Source organism: Acanthopagrus latus, chromosome 14 (genome assembly GCF_904848185.1).
Source record: "Acanthopagrus latus isolate v.2019 chromosome 14, fAcaLat1.1, whole genome shotgun sequence".
NCBI lineage: Eukaryota > Metazoa > Chordata > Actinopteri > Spariformes > Sparidae > Acanthopagrus > Acanthopagrus latus.
The window spans coordinates 15,102,645-15,119,947 of record NC_051052.1 but is presented as its reverse complement, the minus strand read 5'-3'; the positions used below and the strand labels follow the sequence as shown (position 1 = coordinate 15,119,947).

The following is a 17,303-nucleotide window of genomic DNA, read 5'->3' as shown; positions in this document are numbered from 1 at the left end:
TTAAAAGCTGAAATCATGAATGCATGCACTGTGTCTGAAGTGGGTCTTTTCAAATCAATTTGTGATCTTTGCAGCTTCCGAAATCTTGAATTACATCTGGAGCCATTTTATGTATTGCTGTAGTTTTCGGGTGAACTGTTACTTTAACCCAATCTGAAAGTAACATACTACAGTGTGTGCATGTGTGTGTGTATAATAGTCGTTTCCTTTCCACCTGCTTAAAGTAAAGAAGTACAGCCATTGGCTTATTTGGTTGTGAAACAGAAAGACAACAACAGTATTTATTAATAACACTGTCGGTCATACTGAATGTTCTGTCGATCTGCAGCTGCTCACTGTTCAGACTGGACATAAAAGAACAACAAAGAAATAACTACAAACCACTACGTATGACAAAAACATATTTAATCCACACACTGATTCTCATTCTGTCTCATTTATTTTAAGAAATTATATTATCATCATCATAATATTCATTAAATTAGGATCTTTGAGAACCTCTAAAACACGTATTTACAAAAGGAATTTCACAGTGAATCTGGTACATTTTGGTTATCATATCATGAATCGTCTTCAAAAACCCTGTTAATAATAATAATAATTTTTTCTCAAAATAAACTCTGGAAGGAAACAAAAATAAAGTTGTAAGAAAAAAGTAGAAAAACATAACATGAGCAGGTTAATTAAGGAGATTAAGGCAGGGGGAACGGGTTCATGGACACTGAGCCTCCCCAAAAGAAAAAAAAAAAAGATCTGGAGCTTTTGACGTTCACTTTCCAGCAACAGCAGTGCAACAGGCGACACCGTCACAGCTTAATCCTTCGCCGTTACAGGTGGAGAGTGTCATAGCGTGGCAGTAAGTCCCTTCTCATCAGTGCGCTCTACCTACTTATTCCAGTTGCGAGGCCAAAGCTACGTTAACAGAAACAGAACAGAGTGAGAAACACGACTCTGGTTTTCCATCCTCCTTCCCTGCGAACGTCTTCTGGTTCTGGTGGGTGAATCTGAATGAAAAGGCTTAGAGGTGAGAGCTGACCTTCTCTCAGCCCAGAGAAGCGTGACCACTACAGAGTGTCATTAGGACAGAAATGTCGGGAGGACGGGGTGGGGAAAAAAAAAAAAAAAAAAAGGGCAGACGGTGACGTCAAGAGCTCGGGTCACTCCTGTCTCTGAGGCACGCAGCCCTCCATCTCCAGCACTTCAGGCCATCCTTCGAACTTGTTGGTGTCTGCGCTGTTCTTTATGTGCTGGAGGAGAAAAAAAAAAAGACACAAGACAGGCTTTGTTTTTCTGATCCTGTTGGACGAGCCCGAGCTAAAAAGGACAGACAGTTTGCTTTACACTGCTCTGACAAGTGACATAAATTAGGGTTGGGCTGATAAGAACATACAGAGACCAGGAACCCAACAAGAGCTGGTGAATCACACAGATAACACGAGGTTAGTCATTGCTTTACTGCCAGAAAGTCAAATTTACAGCCTGGGTGGAGTTCGCACCAAAGAATTCCAACATTTTCACCTCTAAACTTCTACTTTTTACATGTTCACTCATTCTTTGTAAGACAGAGTCCAAACCATCTGAGCCCCATTATCAAGTGTTTGAACTCATCAAACAGGTTTGATGCCAGTGAAGCTGAACCACACTGGACTCAGTTACTCTGAGAGCTCTGCAGGACATTTGATCTGGAGCTCTGACGTGCTGGAGATTTGCTGCTCCTACAAACCTGATGTGGATTTCTGGGCGATGCAGCCATATATTTTCATCGGTATCGTGTTGTGTGACCAGAGATCTGAGAGAGCGATCTCCGCAATGACCTGAATTTGTCTTTTGTTGTTTATTCTATTTTAGTTGACAGTAGACAGCTGTCTGGGCATAAAACCTATATCAACAAATCCAGATGCTGATGTTACCTGCTCAAACGGACTCTTGGTCTTGATGCCTTTCCCTCCTACGAAGATCCAGTTATCCCTGAAGCCCAAATTACTGATAACCGAGCTGCCCAGATCAGCAATGAGCTTCCTGGCTTCATCGTTGAGCCTGCAGAATAAAAGAGGACAGATATTATTTCCCGAGCCAACACTGGAGATAACTGAAGCAATTTACATTAATCGTGTCAGTCTAAATTATAGCGGCAAAGCGAGGCGGACGGGTGTGTTGTTGCAGAAAGTCCTTACTTCGTTGAGGGATCGTCGTACGAGGCCATCATCACCACTGTCCCGTCCTCAATTTCCTTCAGGAATTTAATAAAGGGAGCCACATCTACGCAGAGTTACACATGATTAAAACAAGGTATGTGTGTTTTTAAATGTGCAAAAAGGAAAAAAAGGTTGTGAAACACACTCACCTCCTGCCCACATATCAAAGAAGTCTGTCTTGATAAGTTCCCCTGATTTCCCTGCGAGGGGAAAAAGAACCTAGTTAGACCCATTTAAATCTAATTTTCTCAACATGATTTATAGATTTTATTAGTATTAATTAATAAGTAACAGCATACACGACTTTTATCACACACACAACTGCAGAATCTCGGCAGTGGTAGAGCTTTTATATCCGATATAACCTGACGTGATAAACAGGTGGAAGTGCAAATTGTAAATCTATGACCAAAACCAAAACGTTCTGCCGTGCCAGAGGCTTGTCGCTGCTCTTTAAATGGCTCTATTCATCGTTGCCCTTCTAGTGGAACAGTGCTGTGAGGATTATATTACTGTCAGCAGTGGCCTATTTATTGAGCACATTGCCTGTAGAGTACGGAACATTGGCTCATAACGTTACCATTAACCAGGGCGATGTTGATTCCTCTCCCCACGTTGTTCTTGACACTGCTCATCAGTCTGAAACACAGTAAAGGAGGACGGTGAGATCGCATATAACGTAAGACACTTCCTGATGATGTAGCCTTAGATAACAACACTTTAATTTAAGCTTTTATCAGAACTATATAGATGTTTCACACATGATAAAATGTGGCTGTAAGATTAAGTGTACTATATGCCCTTTCATGGGTTCCTTTTATAAGAAAGAAGTGTAAAAATACAAGTTATGTCTTCACAGGAGAAGACAACGAGCACTTTAACATGCCCTTGTGTACTTTACCTTTATTAACTACAATGGTAGATCGGCAAAGACATGTTTGACATGACAGCAGTTCCTGGACTTTGTGTGCTTTTGCTGTCATCTTTCCACCTTGTCAAACATCATGACAGCACAGACCGGTTTCACACTGTCCATATGACAGCATGTGCTCACAATTCATCACCTAAGACTGCAAATAATGACTGTTGTTATCACCTCCGGCAGGGTGGTTACTGTATTTTATTGCCTGTTTGCGGTTACGTTTTGGTTCAGTCCAAAGAAACAGATCCAGGAATTGTTTCCTTTGTTTAACACTGAGGGAGGGCTTTTTCAAACATGTCCCTTAATTTCTCAGGATGTTATATACAGATGTTGGTGAAAAACAAGGTCAAGCATATTTAGGTGGTGAATCCAAATAAAAGTCCAGATATGGTGGATTTAAATATGATTTGATTTGATATTGGATTCGGCTTGATGGAATAAAAGGGGACTGCTGGGCCTTGGTGAGGGTATACGCTCTACTGAGCACCAGTCTAGTTATCCATTATATTATTATGTCTTTTATTTCTGTCAGTGTTCTCGTTGTTTGTGGTCCTGTTGTTTTGCTCTTTTAAAAAAAAAGTCTTGCTGTCTCTGACAAATCAGATACTAATTTTCGAATGATCTAAAAATGATAACAGTAGTCAATCTTCCAAGTTGAGAAGCAAGTTAATGTGTCACACATTCGCTTGATAAATTCCTTCCATTGTTTAAAAAGATGTTTAATCTACTACTTACTCACTTTCAGCAATATAATCAGCACAATGCATTTCAGACCAAAGGTGACTCCTGCTCAGCTCTTAACTACAGTACTTTGACACCAAGCAACAAAGAAAAGCCACAACATTTTAACTCAACACATTCAAGTTTAATTAGAGCCCAGCTGACAGAAGCAACTAGTGACTTCCAACACTCCTGATGACTCAGTGACTACGACATGTTTACACTCGAGTGGCCCTCAGTAGAACGTCCACCAAGGCCAAACAGTCCCCTTTTGTACTCACTCATACGTACATATCAGCTACGCACACTACATCCGGCCGATCACTTTCATCAGGATCCATGCATTATTCCCTGTGACGACGCCCTATCTCACGATGTTAAAGAATTCCAGGATCCATTCCCTATGATGGAGCCTGTTCTGAGTGGAGACACATCCTACATCTAGTATCATTAGTTTTTGTGTAATCTGGCTGACAAACTAACTAAAACGGAAAACAATTCTTTCTTGACGTATGTAATAACAGATTTGTCACATCAACTATGCAAAATGTTGTTAAAAAAGGATTAAAAATACAATAAGAAACATGTGCTCTTGTGTTTCTGTGAGTTTCAAGCCGTCGCTTCACTTACAGTTTGTCCTCCAGGCAGATTTTCGGCCCGACCACACTGGCCGCTCCACTCGCCATCTTGAACGCAAAGTGTCCAGGCGGACACGGCTTGGACAGCCCGCACTTGTACCTGACTGGCTTTGTTGCTGTGAATACAAAAGCTCACGTTTAAAAACACCAATGAAAGAGTGGGAATATTCTGTAACATGTGGTCCAATCGCAAACATGTGGAGACAGAAAACAAAAGGCAAGATTACTGATTATTAGCCCAGGTCGATTATGGGGGCTGATATTCATGTGCCATTATCTAGCTGTACAGTGCAGGATTTAGCCATAATTATTACCATTCAGTTGTCAACGAGTATAGACAAATTTCTTTTGACATGCATCAGTCTTTAATAAAGCAAATCCATTAGATGAAATTGTTAGAATCGAAGCGTACTTACGGGCTTCATTCACTGGCACCGATCTGGCTGAAAAGCAAGTTAAATACATGCATCTTTGAGAACACTTTCATCTGAAATGGACATATAAAAAGGCAGTTCCGTGGGAAAGTCCTCCATGAAACCCTCATAACACTTAACAACAATGAACCATATTTGGTTTCTGCAGCCTCCAGGCAACACTGCCACAAAACAACCCCTCACAATGAATGGATTAGAAAAGACCTCAGGTTTCCTTAACAACAAAATCTAAACGGTGGCTTGGTTTCGTTTTTTGAGAAAACACTTGGTACTCACACATCATACTGCCCAGTTTAAAATCCGTGTTGATCTCCAGCAGCTGGAAAGCCAGAAAGACAGCCAGGAGGAACGCAAAGATGAGCGCTGCCAACTTCAAAATACCTGAAGAGAGAACAGAGGCAGATGGGTTAACGTGATGAAGCTGTCAGGCGCCATTTATCATCACATTAGCACAATAATGGCTCGGTATCTTAAGTCACATGTGCTTACCGCCGGCCCGAAGCATCATTGCGAGCCTCCAGCCTCTTTTCCCCAAACTAACACCCTGTCATGACAAAACAAAACAAACAAATGCTAGCAGCCAGCTCAGGTCGACTTTCGGTGACGACGCGTTAGCTTGCTAATAACGGTTGACATGGCGCTAAAAGCTAACACCGCAGAAAGTTAGTCAAGTGTTTTAACGTCTCTTTAGCTTTCGCTGACTTAGCTGTCACAAGGAATTCACCTGTTATAATGCATTTAATCTCAGTTACACGCCGGTATTACACTACACATAGCCTGGAGGCTAACGTTATATTTTGACAAGCTAACTGGCGTCAAGTGTGAAAACTGACGTTGACTCGTCCACCGTTACTTCCTCTCTGCCTATCTTTGCTCACTGACAGCAGTAGTGGAAATAACGTGGAAGAAGCTGAATAAGAAGGATGTAAAGATGTTGAATTTACCTGTTCAGTCGCTGTGGTAACCACCTGTACCGGCTGTGGCCGACGGTGTCCCAGACTGGAGAGATCTGTAGGGTGACAGCTGAAATACAGTTCAAGGGGGGAGAGGGGCAGTAGGTGAGATGCTCCACTCTGTCGGAGAAATCGAAGACGAACAAGTCGGGTGAATTATTTTTTCCTTTTTCTTTCATTAAATATTTATTTTCAGACGGGGTTGTCCACTATTCAAAGGGAAATCACCATGTTCTAAGTTGAAATCAACAAGAAACTATTCAAAATTTGCCATAACATTAATAAACACAATGATAGTGCAACATAGAAGATGAAAACAACACTTCCTTTACAGCAATATCTCATTCATTAAACCGGAGGGTAAAAGGGTGATTTCAACTTTTTATCTAGTTAGTTTTGTAGTTTGTATTATGTATCACTAATACAACTTTGTCATCCATAATAATCCCATTCACTGCCTCTCAAAATGAAAATGAAGGAAAAAGTTATTACTAATATTTGTTTTTTAAAACAATGATCTCTACACGTGTAGACTCAAGTGCCATGTCTAATTCAACCATATAACACAGTTCTGTTATGAGCATTGTGCTCTATAGTAAATTGTGGTAGTCGTAGTAGTAGGAATGGTGATTTTTTTTCAGGAGTATTACATCTTCTTAATAACCTATCTTCGTTACACTCGAACCGACTTCCTGATTTTCTTCTTCTCTGTATAAATCGAGGCAGATTAGACATGTGACAACGCCGCCAGCGCCCACTGATGGACAGATGCTTTAAAACCTTTATTGTGCATTTAACTTCACCAGAACATCCACAGTACAAAGAACACATGATAATAAAAAGCTGTATTTTGTTTTTGTTGTTTTTTAAAAATGCACATTTTCTGGATTTGTCTCGTTTGTTTTCACATTGGACAGAAAGTAAAAAAAAGTGCTGCAACACAGAGTAAAACTACAATAATAATAATTACAAAAAAAAAAAGAAATACTGTACACATAAAAGCGAAGCAAAGCAATGAAATAACAGTCAGCTCAATAAATTAATAAATTTTCATGCTTGTCGTTCAGATCCTCGGTGGTGCTGCGGTCCAAACATCAGAGATAAGTCCAACAAAGTCTTTTTTCAGGCTGCCTCCAGCCATGAATCTTTATCACATCCATTCGAACGTGTCATGTGTCATTCAATAAGATCCTGTAGAAAAAAAAAAGGGGGAAAAAGTGTCAGTGATTGTGCGGAAATCACATCATGTGGAAGTTTTTATGAGCTCAAAACAAGACAAAAATAGTGAAATAGTGGTGAATGTGTCTCACGTCATCTGAGTCCTGTTGGCAGGCCGTGCCGTTGCTGCTGGTGGCGCTTTCGAGTTCTGGTGTGACGCCATTCTCATCATCCTGGATCCGCAGGTTGGAGAATCGGTACACTGGTGTCCTGCAGAGGGCGACGTTACACCACAGAGATCAGTTGCAGGTGTGTGTGTGAGATGTGTGCAGCTGTGCACGTGTGTCCGGCTCACCTGTTCCTGTACACCACCCTCCTGACGGCAAAGATGGCGGAAATGACGGCTATCAGGACGACGACGCCAGCCCCCGCACACACCAGGATCAGCACCAGCCTCTCGCGCTGGAAAACATGCAGAGCCGGCATTAATGAAGCTAAAATCTAAACGCCAACGATTAAAGGTGCGCGACAAATCTGCTCACCGGTGTGTCAAAGTCTGCGACTGGAGACAAGGACCTGGTAGACGGAGCGGGGCTGGTATTCACGCCGCAGGGCCTGATGACAGTCTGCACGGCCAGCTGAGGACTGAACCCGCCCTCGCACCTGTCGCTGGCAACCTTCCGGTACCTGCAGATGCAGTCAGAAGTGTGTGAGTGTCTACAGGAGGTGTGTTTGCATATCTAAAGAAGGAGCGACTGTTATTACCCCGCTGTGAGCAGCTCGTCCTCCTCTCCCTCCAGACAGGGCTCCAGGGTTTTGTTGGCGCTGGGTTCCCTCACACACTCCGAGCTGTTCACATGAGGATAGTAGCCGTAGTCGCTGTTGGAGAGGGAAAAGGTCAGGGCTTCACCGACATGCTCCAACACAAGCTCAACCTCTGATAAAAACTGGGCGACGCACCATAAGTAGTCGTCTCTGGTGCACAGGCAGGGGCTTTGCTTCTTGCTCACCACGAAGCTCTTCCCGTTCCTGCACACCGATTGTTTCTTCAGCCTCCGGTACGTCTCTTTGACGCCCAGGACGCAGCCGTTTCTCTCCGAGCCTCCTTCGTCTGTGGAGTGGGCCAGCCACTGTTCATAGTCCTGCTCGTTACCTGAGGAAGGAGATGATGGTGACAACACAGGATGCAGCTGTCAGTGACACTCATTTCTGAAAATGGCAGACAAAATGAAACCAAAAAAATGTTGCAAAGCGAGTCTTAGTCCACTGAGAAACATCATCAAATGGGTTTAATGCACATTTTTCATTGTAAGAGCTGTGTTGCTAGAGATGCGACCAAAATCCATGTTCCATTTACGTCCAGGTGCACTCAAGGCTGCTGCCACTCGAATGGTTGAGGCAAATGTGCCGTCACATCACAACAAACATTAGTACTGCAAAGACAAAACATCAACCATCATTTTATCTCCAAACTCGAGCAGGAAAAATATGAAAAGTACCTGAAGTACTGGGTTTAAATGCCCAAAGTGGGACCCAAGGGACAAAGTCAGGCTGCCATTTTGTGCCGAAACCAGATGTTTTCAAGCAAAAGTGTCATAAAAATGGATCTGTTTGTTGTAAGGTAAAAGTATATATTTATAGAGTGCCTTGTTATTTGTCACCTTCACTTATCAGAGGGGTATTTTGTATCAGTCAACTAAGGGAATTCGGGACTTTAGTTCAATTTGTCATCTTCAAAATTCTTGTGGCCCTCAATTAGGCTTCAAGGAAAAAGAATTGGGCGCTGTATAATTAAATACTGCAAAATGAAATGTTATAACCGGTTTTTAACCTCCTCTAACCAACCGTTAAATCCTGACATCACCTTTTCTGGCTGAGTCGCCCTTTCAGACGTGGCTGCGTGGGATTGTCCAAAAGTCTTATTTAAAAAAGGCAGATCTAATTATTCCTAAAATCCACAATATGTTTTTTGTTTTTAATCTAAGGGAATATTCTGCTGTAATCCACATTTGCATTAAGCCCTAAAGAAACAACATGTTTACTACAGTCGAAAAAACTTGAATTTGTATTAATGGGGCAGTCCAGTCCACATGTCATTGAAATTAGAAAAGAGGAACATGGTGCCAAACAATAATTATAGGTGTTTAAGAGTTAGCAAGGTGTAACTGCCGCAGGGCTCCAACCTGTCGCACCAGGTGGCAACGTGTCACATTAAGTAGTAGTTTCACATCGTCTCGACTCACACTCTCTTGTAATGAGGCTCTGGAAGTCGATGGTGACGGCCACCCACATGGGCTGGCCGTCTTCTTCGGGCCGGAAGCCCCACACGCTGACATTCATGGCCTTGGTCCCCGGCTCGGACGCCAGGCCCGCAAAGAAAAAGGGCTGCTCGGTGAAGTTGTACGACTTCCAGCACCGGCCCTCGTCTGTGGAGAACCTAGGGACAAGAAGGAGTGTGAAGCAATCTGGTGCAAAGGAAAGAGGAAATACAAAGTATATACAAAAATATAAACTCAGTACTTGATGGTCTTGACTTGTCCTTCACGCTGGGCCTCCACGGCCACGATCAGACCCCCAGAGTCCAGTATGCTGTAGTGGTGAGGGCCCCTCAGCGTCCCTCTCCAGTTATAACCCCCGTCTGAGGAGACAAACACGTCCGGGTGCTGCGACGACGACAGAGAGTCACCCACAGTACCTGTAGGTCACCAAAACGCATCTTTAAATTAGCGTTACATTCGATTTAAGACTGCGTAAAGTTGCAAAATCTTGAAAGTAATACGGGTGCCCTGCTGATTAATCACCGTGAGCGATAACCAGTCCCACAGCCGTCGGTTCAGACAGAGCCAGCATGGGGACGATGCGGTTGTTGCGACTGTGTTCTCCGTGAATATGAAGGTTGCACTGATGAAGATAACAAACACAGACATAATGTTTTAATGACAAGCTTGTAGATTAGGAAGTATGAACTGTGCCAACCGGGATTTGAACACACCCTCTGGACCTGGCCACAGTCCACGTTCTCAGGTTTGCTGAGTTGCCTCCACGTCCCTCCCCTGTTGAAGGAAATGACGGATCGTATGCGTCCATCTGCAGCAAAACACAACATTTATTCATGAAATAAGAGTAGCTGCAGTAGTAGAAGTATTCAGATCCTTTACCATTACAACAGTGTAAAGAGACTCCAATCAAGTTCTTGTTGTACACAACAGGTAAACGTACTGCAAAGCCAATCAGAGGCAGAGCAGGGCAGGTCATGACAAGAAAGGTAGTGTGATCTAAAATAACACCACTACAGCTTTAGCAACTATATGTCTGCTTTCCTGACTGGAGTGTAAATATTCTGCAATAAATATATAACAATATATATTTGTATTATGCATGTGAGGTAGTGACGCACATAAGTTACAGAAGTAAAGGTTGGGAAGCCTACCGTCGTCCAACTTGTTAGTGAGGTAGACTCCTCTCAGGGAGGTTATGTTGGTGAAGTCGCTCTTCCTCTGCCCGTCAAACAGGTGGCGCTCCAGCGATTTGGAGAACAGGATGCCGCGGTCGTCCGACGTGTACATGGTCCCGAAGAAGGTGTCTGTGGTGACACAGAGGGAAAATGAGAGAGTCAGCCGGCAGCTTATTTTGTTATTTAATGGAAATACAACATTGTAGCATCCAGTCACCAGATATTAACAGTGATATCTCAGTCTATTTCGTGTTAGAAGCAGACAATATTACTTCCTGGTGCAAAGCAGATGTAGCTCCTCAAGTTCTCTTCCTTTTATTCTTCAAAACAGCTTCAGAAAGTGAAACTCTAAAAAGGTTTTGTTTGACTTTCAGCAGATTTCTAAACAATTCAAACACAGGATGTAAGGCTCCCGTCGATCTTTTTCGATTGACTCTTGTGACCATTTACTGATGTTTACATCTGCAGCTAACAATTATTTATTTTTTTCTTTTAATCTGTAGAATATTTTGTCAGTTAACTCATAAGTTTTTTCTATAAAATGATGGAAAATGTCAGAAATTGTCAATCAGCTGTTCCCAGAGCTCATGATGACACTGTCAAATGTCTTGTTTCATCAGCAAACCAGGGATATTCAGTTTACTGTCACACAGGAGTGAAAAAAATAAGGTTTTACATTCAAGAAGCTGGAAACAGAGAATTAAGACCTCTGTTACTGAAAAAAAAGACTCAATATTGCATCCCGATTAGTTTGCAGCTGTCCTGACGTCAAACACAACATGTGTCGTCGGCTTCAAAGGGCCTCGGCACCTGGGAACTGCTGACGCAAACCTTTAAACATCAGCATCACCACAACAACAGGTCGCCATCAATCATAATTCAATGGTGCTGAAGCTCGCACACGTGTCAGCTAAAGGCACGAAGGATGAGCCACAGCTGAGGGACGTGATGCACACCTTTTCCAGTGTGTGTATGTGTGTGTGTGTGTGTGTGTGTATGTGTGTGTGTGTGTGTGTGTGTGTGTGTGTGTGCTTGTGTTACACCCTGATCCCAAGATATGTTTGTCAGCTCTTAGCAGTGTAAACTAAATCTCTCTCCCTCCAGCAAACAAAAAAGATAAAGCCCCCTTCGCCCCCATGCCTCTCTCTGTTTATCTCATCAGTACTAAAGTCCCATTGGCCCACCCCATCCTGCTGGAACTGGTGAAGCAGACGTACAGTAATCAAGCGAAACAGAAATAAGTGTGAATGAGAGTGAGAGAAAAGCGAGAGGGGGGGAGTGGAGGAGGGAGGGAGGAAGAAAAGGAACAAAGCCTGGACAGCTCAACTCGCATGCACAAACACACACCCACCTCCGACGGAATGATTTGTCAGCAACGCCAAGAACTTGTGAAACCAGTCCGGCCTTCTTCGCCGTTGAGCCCTTTTTTTTTTTTTTTTCCATTACAACAAAAGCGGCTGAGGGAGCTATAAATTCTCTCATGCTGTCCTCGCAACATTCGCCAACATATGTGTGTCAATCACGTTTTTTTTTTTTTGTGTGGTTTCTCATTCAGGTGTGTGAATGTTTTTTTTTTTTTTTTTTTTTCTTGTCCGTTACCTCCTGGGTTGTCCACATGCATGAAGAGCATGTCTTCATCTCCATCCAGGATGGAGTAGAACTGTGAACACACACACACACACACACACACACACACACACACACACACACACACACACACACACACACACACACACACACACACAAATAGAATGAGAGACGGCATGCGGGTGGGAAATCTGCAAATATAAAAACAGCTTTGTGATGACTAATTTGATCTAAGTGTCGTCTAATCGCCGTGAGAGAGAGTGTGTGTTTGTGCTGTCAACAAGATGTGGTGGGTGTGTGTCTGTCTGTGTGTGTGTGTGTGTGTGTGTGTGTGTGTGTGTGTGTGTGTGTGTGTGTGTGTTTGAGGGTGTTAAGGCACACCAGATGTGTGTTCAGTCAGTGGCACAAAAATTAGGAAATATTGCCATTGTTTGGTTTTCTTGAGAAGACTGACTCAAGCGTGATAACTGACAGACTCGACAGGAGAGTTTTAAAACTTTCCTGTCTCCGGGTCAAACAGCGACAGAATTGTGTCACAAAGGAGGTTATTATTGTATCATTTCCTGTGGCAGCGCAGGTTTTACTACCAGCGCCACAACCCTGATGTGGACAGAGAAACATGACAAAGGAGATGATCATAGGAACGTCTCCTGTAGTAGGGCAGGGCATTGTTTTACTACCAGTGAAAACATGTGGTACAAAAGGGAGAGAGTGCTTAAATAAAGAGTGGTAATTAACAGAACATGTGGCTAAAAGAATAAAATTGTCTGAAAATGGCAGGAATTTAGATAGAAATCAGGAACTGTATGATCAAAGACAAACAGGGAAAGAAGAAGTAGAAAACCAACGATGTCAGCTTTTGGTGCTTACCAATATTTGAAACTATGTGATTTTAACAAATATTGTGGTGAACCGATTGAAAGGAAGTTTGAACTGGTTATGAAACAGTCTAATGTAAAACAGATGCCTCTGCAGAACCTGCATAAGCAAACAAGAGCATCAGCAGGAAGACTTGCTATCTCTACTCGGAGCTCAGACGTGTCCTGAACGACTCTGTAAGGACACTCCCACACAGGGTTTAAAAGCCTGCAACTCCCCTCCGGTTGGTTGAGAAACTGAAACACATCCAGTTGAACACGATAGAGCACTTAGAAATAGTTATTTTAGTTATTTCTAATGTCATCGGGTCAGATTCCAACATAAAATCTATTTTTTGATGGCGACTCCAAGACCCTGAGTGCTGGTGGTGACCTGAGGGGCCTTGCTGCTTTAACTTCAAGTTAAATGAAGTTAACCTTTGACGATGGCAGCCATTTTAAAATAATATTTTCCCTGGACTAGTATCCTTTGGAAGAACTCATTAAATTTCCGCCACAGGGATCAGGGTGTAGATTAAGCTCCGGGGATGTTATCTTAACCCAACAAAGTTCCCACTCCTGGGGTAGAACACTGTAAAAGCAAAGTATCACCAGCTTGCAAGGCCGAACGTTTCTGATTGGTCGTGTGCTGTCACCATTTTATTTCAGCCACCATTTTTAAGAAATCTGCAGCTGCAAACCACTTTGTTTTTTTCGTCCAATCTCACGTGTGTTTGGGCTGTGATGGAAATGCAGACAACAGCGAGCCGAAGCGACCAAATAGAACCTTGGAAAGTCATTTCTAAGGCTAAAGGTTCCATGTGCGTTGGGCAAAATGCGTGTTATGGGAACTCCACCATTGAAATAAGACCAAGATGGTTTATGATTATGTTTCTCACCTGCTCAGTGGAGGCAGAAGGCAGCAGCGCCTGACTGAAGGTGTCTCCTTGGTCCGATGAGAAGTACATGACACGAGGGGATCTCTGAGAGCAACACAGTGGAGCATCGCCGCGTCAACACTCAGCGCTCTTCAATGTGATATGACTGCTTACGAGTACGTCGGGTTACCAAGATACCCGTCTGGAGCTACATCTTACCGGATCTTCCATCACAGAGAAGAAGAGAAAGGCGCCGATGTAGCCGAAGCTGAAGATGTCCTCGTGGATGGTGGTGAACGTCTTCCCCAGATCCTTTGTCCTCTTCAGCACTAAGTCACCCCGCTCCTCGGCGTCAACTGTGGAGACAAGAATGAGTCATCACACGAGTTAATAATGCTGGTACAGTGCTGCGATAAGATCCGTCTGATGATTTCAAAGAAAACATCGCAATCCATCAGCACGTTCAAAGGCTGGGAAGGGGGAGTTTTGGGAAGTACCTCAGGAGAGGAAGTGTCTCCTTATCTGGACTGAGGTTCTAACAATAGACGAGGTCAAATGCTGCAGCGACTGTAAAGACCTCTGCAGCAAATTTGGGATTTTTATGGCTGAATAATTATTTAAAGCTGATTCTTGAACTAGCAGGCTCTAAAGATGCACTATCTAACGTTTTTTGTCATATATTCAATTTTTTTCTTCTCACCTCACCATAATACATTGTATGTATCAAAATATGTTATTATTTTGCTCCAGTGTTTATGGAGAAAAAAATGTAAATATATGGTTTTAAAGTGCATCTAAATCTCATGTTAGCTCCTCTGCAATTGAAAAGCAAGAGGTTGAATCTGTGAACATGTTCAGATGGCAGAACGAAGCCTATTCACTAATGTTAAATATATCACTTTATTCTCTTTTTCCACAAAATTTTTCGATTCAAAGATCACGTTTAACTTTTTTAAAACACTTTTAAACAGGAAACAAAACAATATTACATATCAGCATTAATACACTCTGTCTGGGTTCACTGGTCACAACTTTTTTTTACACTCTTTGGTGTAATAAGTGTATTTCCCTCAGAGTCTTACCTGTGTCTACTCGACTGTAGCTGAAGAACAGATTGATGCCGGCCCCCCTGATGGAGAGAGGAAGTAAAGGAAACATGTCACAACCACCAAACACTGTCACAACTATTCACATGAACATGCTTCACAAAGCAATTTGCGACATATTCAAGTAAAATATTGTATATGGGGTTCATTTAACATGTGCTTCCATTTAGCCACACTGGGATTTGGTGTGCGGTTTTGTTTCCTGTTTATCCTCACCATGAGAAAGAATGCACTCCATCATGAACTTTTGTCCACTTGGCGCCAAAGTCCAGAGAGAGCCACAGACCGCCCTGCAAGTCAGGAGGGAACAGAGGAGTGTTTACCTTTACTTTAAGGTGTGTGCTTGATGTGTGTTAATGCTATACCGAGGGAAGTTTCAGTGGGAGGGCCTTGAGAATCAAAATTTTAAAAAAGGACAGAGAGAGATAATTTAAAGGGCTGAAAGAAGGTGTGTGACTCACATCGATGCTGAGGGCCACGAGGTAGTCGGGGTTGAGGAAGTGGTAGGTGATTGGCTGAGCCAGGTGGAAGGGCAGCTGGATGAACCTGAAGGTGGCGCCGGCATCCGTGGAGGTGAAGATGATCCCGCCTGGGTTGTCCACCACTGGTACATCCGCTGTCAGTATCACCTGTTAATTAAAGGTGCAGCGTGTATGAACTGGCCACATATTGCACAAGTAATCGCTAACTGCTGATTACTGTTAGCAAGCTAGCTTAGTTAGCTATGCAGTTAGCAGTCTGGAGTGGGAGCTTAAAGCACTTACCATTAGTTACTTTTTGCGCCTTCTCAGTTAAGTTAAACATAATACTGAGTAGTTAGCGAGTAGATTCATTAACTACTAATTGCTGAATCATTAGTTAACCTTTTTGTTTTTATTTTTTTACATTCTGATAATAATTTTAGTTAAGTTTTGAATATTTTCAACCAAGATTCTTACATATTGCACCTTTAAATTCAAATAAAAGCAGCACTGCGATGGTGAGATGGCAGGGACCCTGACAGGTAACTAAACACAAGCTGAAAAGAAGAAAATATTTTTAAAAAATATAAAGAAAAGTTTGTAAAGAATCTGTCAAATATATTTTTACATTGCTCTCATGCTCAAATAGGGGACAATTATTCCTAATTTCACAGGCAAGAAGAAAAAATGAGGGGAAAGAATATTTGCAATTTCAAGATGGTGTCAAAAAGTCAACGCATTTCTGTATTTTTTTTTTAACACGTCAGCCACAACGCTGTGAAGACAAGAGCAAAACGGTAGTTTGCAACTGATGCAAGACGTCTTCACACTTTACTGAGGCAACATCACACAATCCTCCCCGTGTAGCAACAACATGCAACACAGTTCCTGAAACTGAAACTCTAACTGGCCAGCTGTCGACTCACAGAGCTTCCCGGTCCAACACTGACGCCAAACTCCTCCTTTATGAAGGTGTTGTTGATCCGCTGGGAGATGTCATGGAAAGATTTTCCGTAATCCGTACTGATGACAGAAAGAAAGAAAGGTAGAAAGTGCAGATTTTAAATGCACGTTGGGCGTGTTGCTCATGTTACGCTGCATTCTCAGATACTAACTCACCTTCGATAAAGCCGCGAGGAGCCTCCCTCGAGGAAGGTATCTATCAGAGCGCTAAACGTTGAGAGCACAAGGATGACCTGGGAAACATTGTGAAACGTTTGACATGATGAAAGACATTTGAATCTGGCTTTCTCAATTTTAACAATCTGCATTTATCACTCTGAAGATTTAGATAGTTAAAAACACGATATTCTGTGAAATAAAAAGCAAAAATGTCAAAGAATTTGTTGTCTTCCTTTTTCTTTGTCATTCCTGCAGATAAATGAAGAGTCCTCTTGGTTTTGCAGCATTTTGTAACCGATTAATCGTGAAAATCGTCGCAAGATTAATTCAAAATCATATATGTCATGCTTAAAAAAACAGTTGCGATACTGTTGAAATACTGAGATACTCACTCCTGTGCCATCGCCCACCCACGTGAGGATCACATAGGAGCCGTCGTCACCGTTGAACCCTGTCTAGGTGGAAGACAGAGGAGATACTCAACAATATGACAGAATCACTTCTCAGAGTTAAAAAAAAAACAACAAAAAACTAAACTAATAATGACTGAATAAACTGAATAAACAAACTGGGAAAATTATAGGACAATTTCATCCTGTTTTACTTTATATGTGGCGGACCCTGCCACCTTTTCCGAGAACAGCTGCTTTAGCCAGTTATGGAATAAATAATAATTAAAACTCAGACATATTTATTTATCTCGTTGATAGTGTGAATATAATAATTCTGAGTTTGAATTTCTCCTCCAAAACTAAACAGTGACCCCTTAAACTGATTTTACTCAAACAACTAGTAAAACTGTTTTTCAGATTAATGAG

General features: G+C 42.3%; 2 protein-coding genes across 5 annotated transcripts in view; both read right to left on the bottom strand.

Annotated features, from left to right (window-relative positions):
• Nucleotides 1-388: 388 nt before the first annotated feature.
• fam3c (FAM3 metabolism regulating signaling molecule C) lies at nucleotides 389-5,977 on the bottom strand. Of its 3 annotated transcripts, XM_037122208.1 has the most exons (10): nucleotides 5,854-5,977; nucleotides 5,399-5,453; nucleotides 5,186-5,290; nucleotides 4,892-4,918; nucleotides 4,468-4,591; nucleotides 2,776-2,834; nucleotides 2,345-2,395; nucleotides 2,175-2,259; nucleotides 1,911-2,037; nucleotides 389-1,247 (listed from the first exon to the last, which is right to left on the bottom strand). In XM_037122208.1, the coding sequence occupies exons 2-10, from the start codon at nucleotides 5,415-5,417 to the stop codon at nucleotides 1,158-1,160; spliced, it is 687 nt and encodes a 228-aa protein (XP_036978103.1). In that variant the 5' UTR covers nucleotides 5,418-5,453; nucleotides 5,854-5,977; the 3' UTR covers nucleotides 389-1,157. The 3 variants fall into 3 exon arrangements, with proteins under 3 accessions (XP_036978103.1, XP_036978104.1, XP_036978106.1); XM_037122209.1 differs by lacking the exon at nucleotides 4,892-4,918; XM_037122211.1 differs by lacking the exons at nucleotides 5,399-5,453; nucleotides 5,854-5,977 and having other exon boundaries at nucleotides 4,892-4,962; nucleotides 5,186-5,286.
• A 648-nt stretch (nucleotides 5,978-6,625) lies between these two features.
• si:dkey-159a18.1 (sortilin) overlaps nucleotides 6,626-17,303 on the bottom strand; it is a 29,515-nt gene continuing 18,837 nt past the window's right edge. The window contains exons 2-21 of one of the 2 annotated variants that reach the window (XM_037122429.1): nucleotides 16,878-16,940; nucleotides 16,483-16,559; nucleotides 16,290-16,386; nucleotides 15,364-15,531; nucleotides 15,119-15,192; nucleotides 14,879-14,925; nucleotides 14,016-14,152; nucleotides 13,818-13,901; nucleotides 12,074-12,134; nucleotides 10,451-10,603; nucleotides 10,013-10,107; nucleotides 9,822-9,921; nucleotides 9,541-9,715; nucleotides 9,264-9,457; nucleotides 7,981-8,173; nucleotides 7,786-7,899; nucleotides 7,563-7,707; nucleotides 7,376-7,482; nucleotides 7,173-7,290; nucleotides 6,626-7,053 (exon numbers count right to left, since the gene is read on the bottom strand). In XM_037122429.1, coding sequence (XP_036978324.1) covers nucleotides 7,039-7,053; nucleotides 7,173-7,290; nucleotides 7,376-7,482; nucleotides 7,563-7,707; nucleotides 7,786-7,899; nucleotides 7,981-8,173; nucleotides 9,264-9,457; nucleotides 9,541-9,715; nucleotides 9,822-9,921; nucleotides 10,013-10,107; nucleotides 10,451-10,603; nucleotides 12,074-12,134; nucleotides 13,818-13,901; nucleotides 14,016-14,152; nucleotides 14,879-14,925; nucleotides 15,119-15,192; nucleotides 15,364-15,531; nucleotides 16,290-16,386; nucleotides 16,483-16,559; nucleotides 16,878-16,940 — 2,217 coding nt within the window. In that variant the 3' untranslated portion in view covers nucleotides 6,626-7,038. Of the gene's footprint in view, nucleotides 7,054-7,172; nucleotides 7,291-7,375; nucleotides 7,483-7,562; nucleotides 7,708-7,785; nucleotides 7,900-7,980; nucleotides 8,174-9,263; nucleotides 9,458-9,540; nucleotides 9,716-9,821; nucleotides 9,922-10,012; nucleotides 10,108-10,450; nucleotides 10,604-12,073; nucleotides 12,135-13,817; nucleotides 13,902-14,015; nucleotides 14,153-14,878; nucleotides 14,926-15,118; nucleotides 15,193-15,363; nucleotides 15,532-16,289; nucleotides 16,387-16,482; nucleotides 16,560-16,877; nucleotides 16,941-17,303 lie in introns of those variants that run through there. The other variant, XR_005079058.1, reaches the window with a different exon arrangement.

Excerpts from the sequence above, each read along its gene's own strand:
- fam3c (XM_037122208.1), bottom strand. Across the intron at positions 4,919-5,185 it reads TAAACTGGGCAGTATGATGT|CCAGATCGGTGCCAGTGAAT; the intron begins GTGAGTACCAAG and ends CTTGCTTTTCAG. Across the intron at positions 2,835-4,467 it reads ATCTGCCTGGAGGACAAACT|ACTGATGAGCAGTGTCAAGA; the intron begins GTAAGTGAAGCG and ends ACTGTGTTTCAG.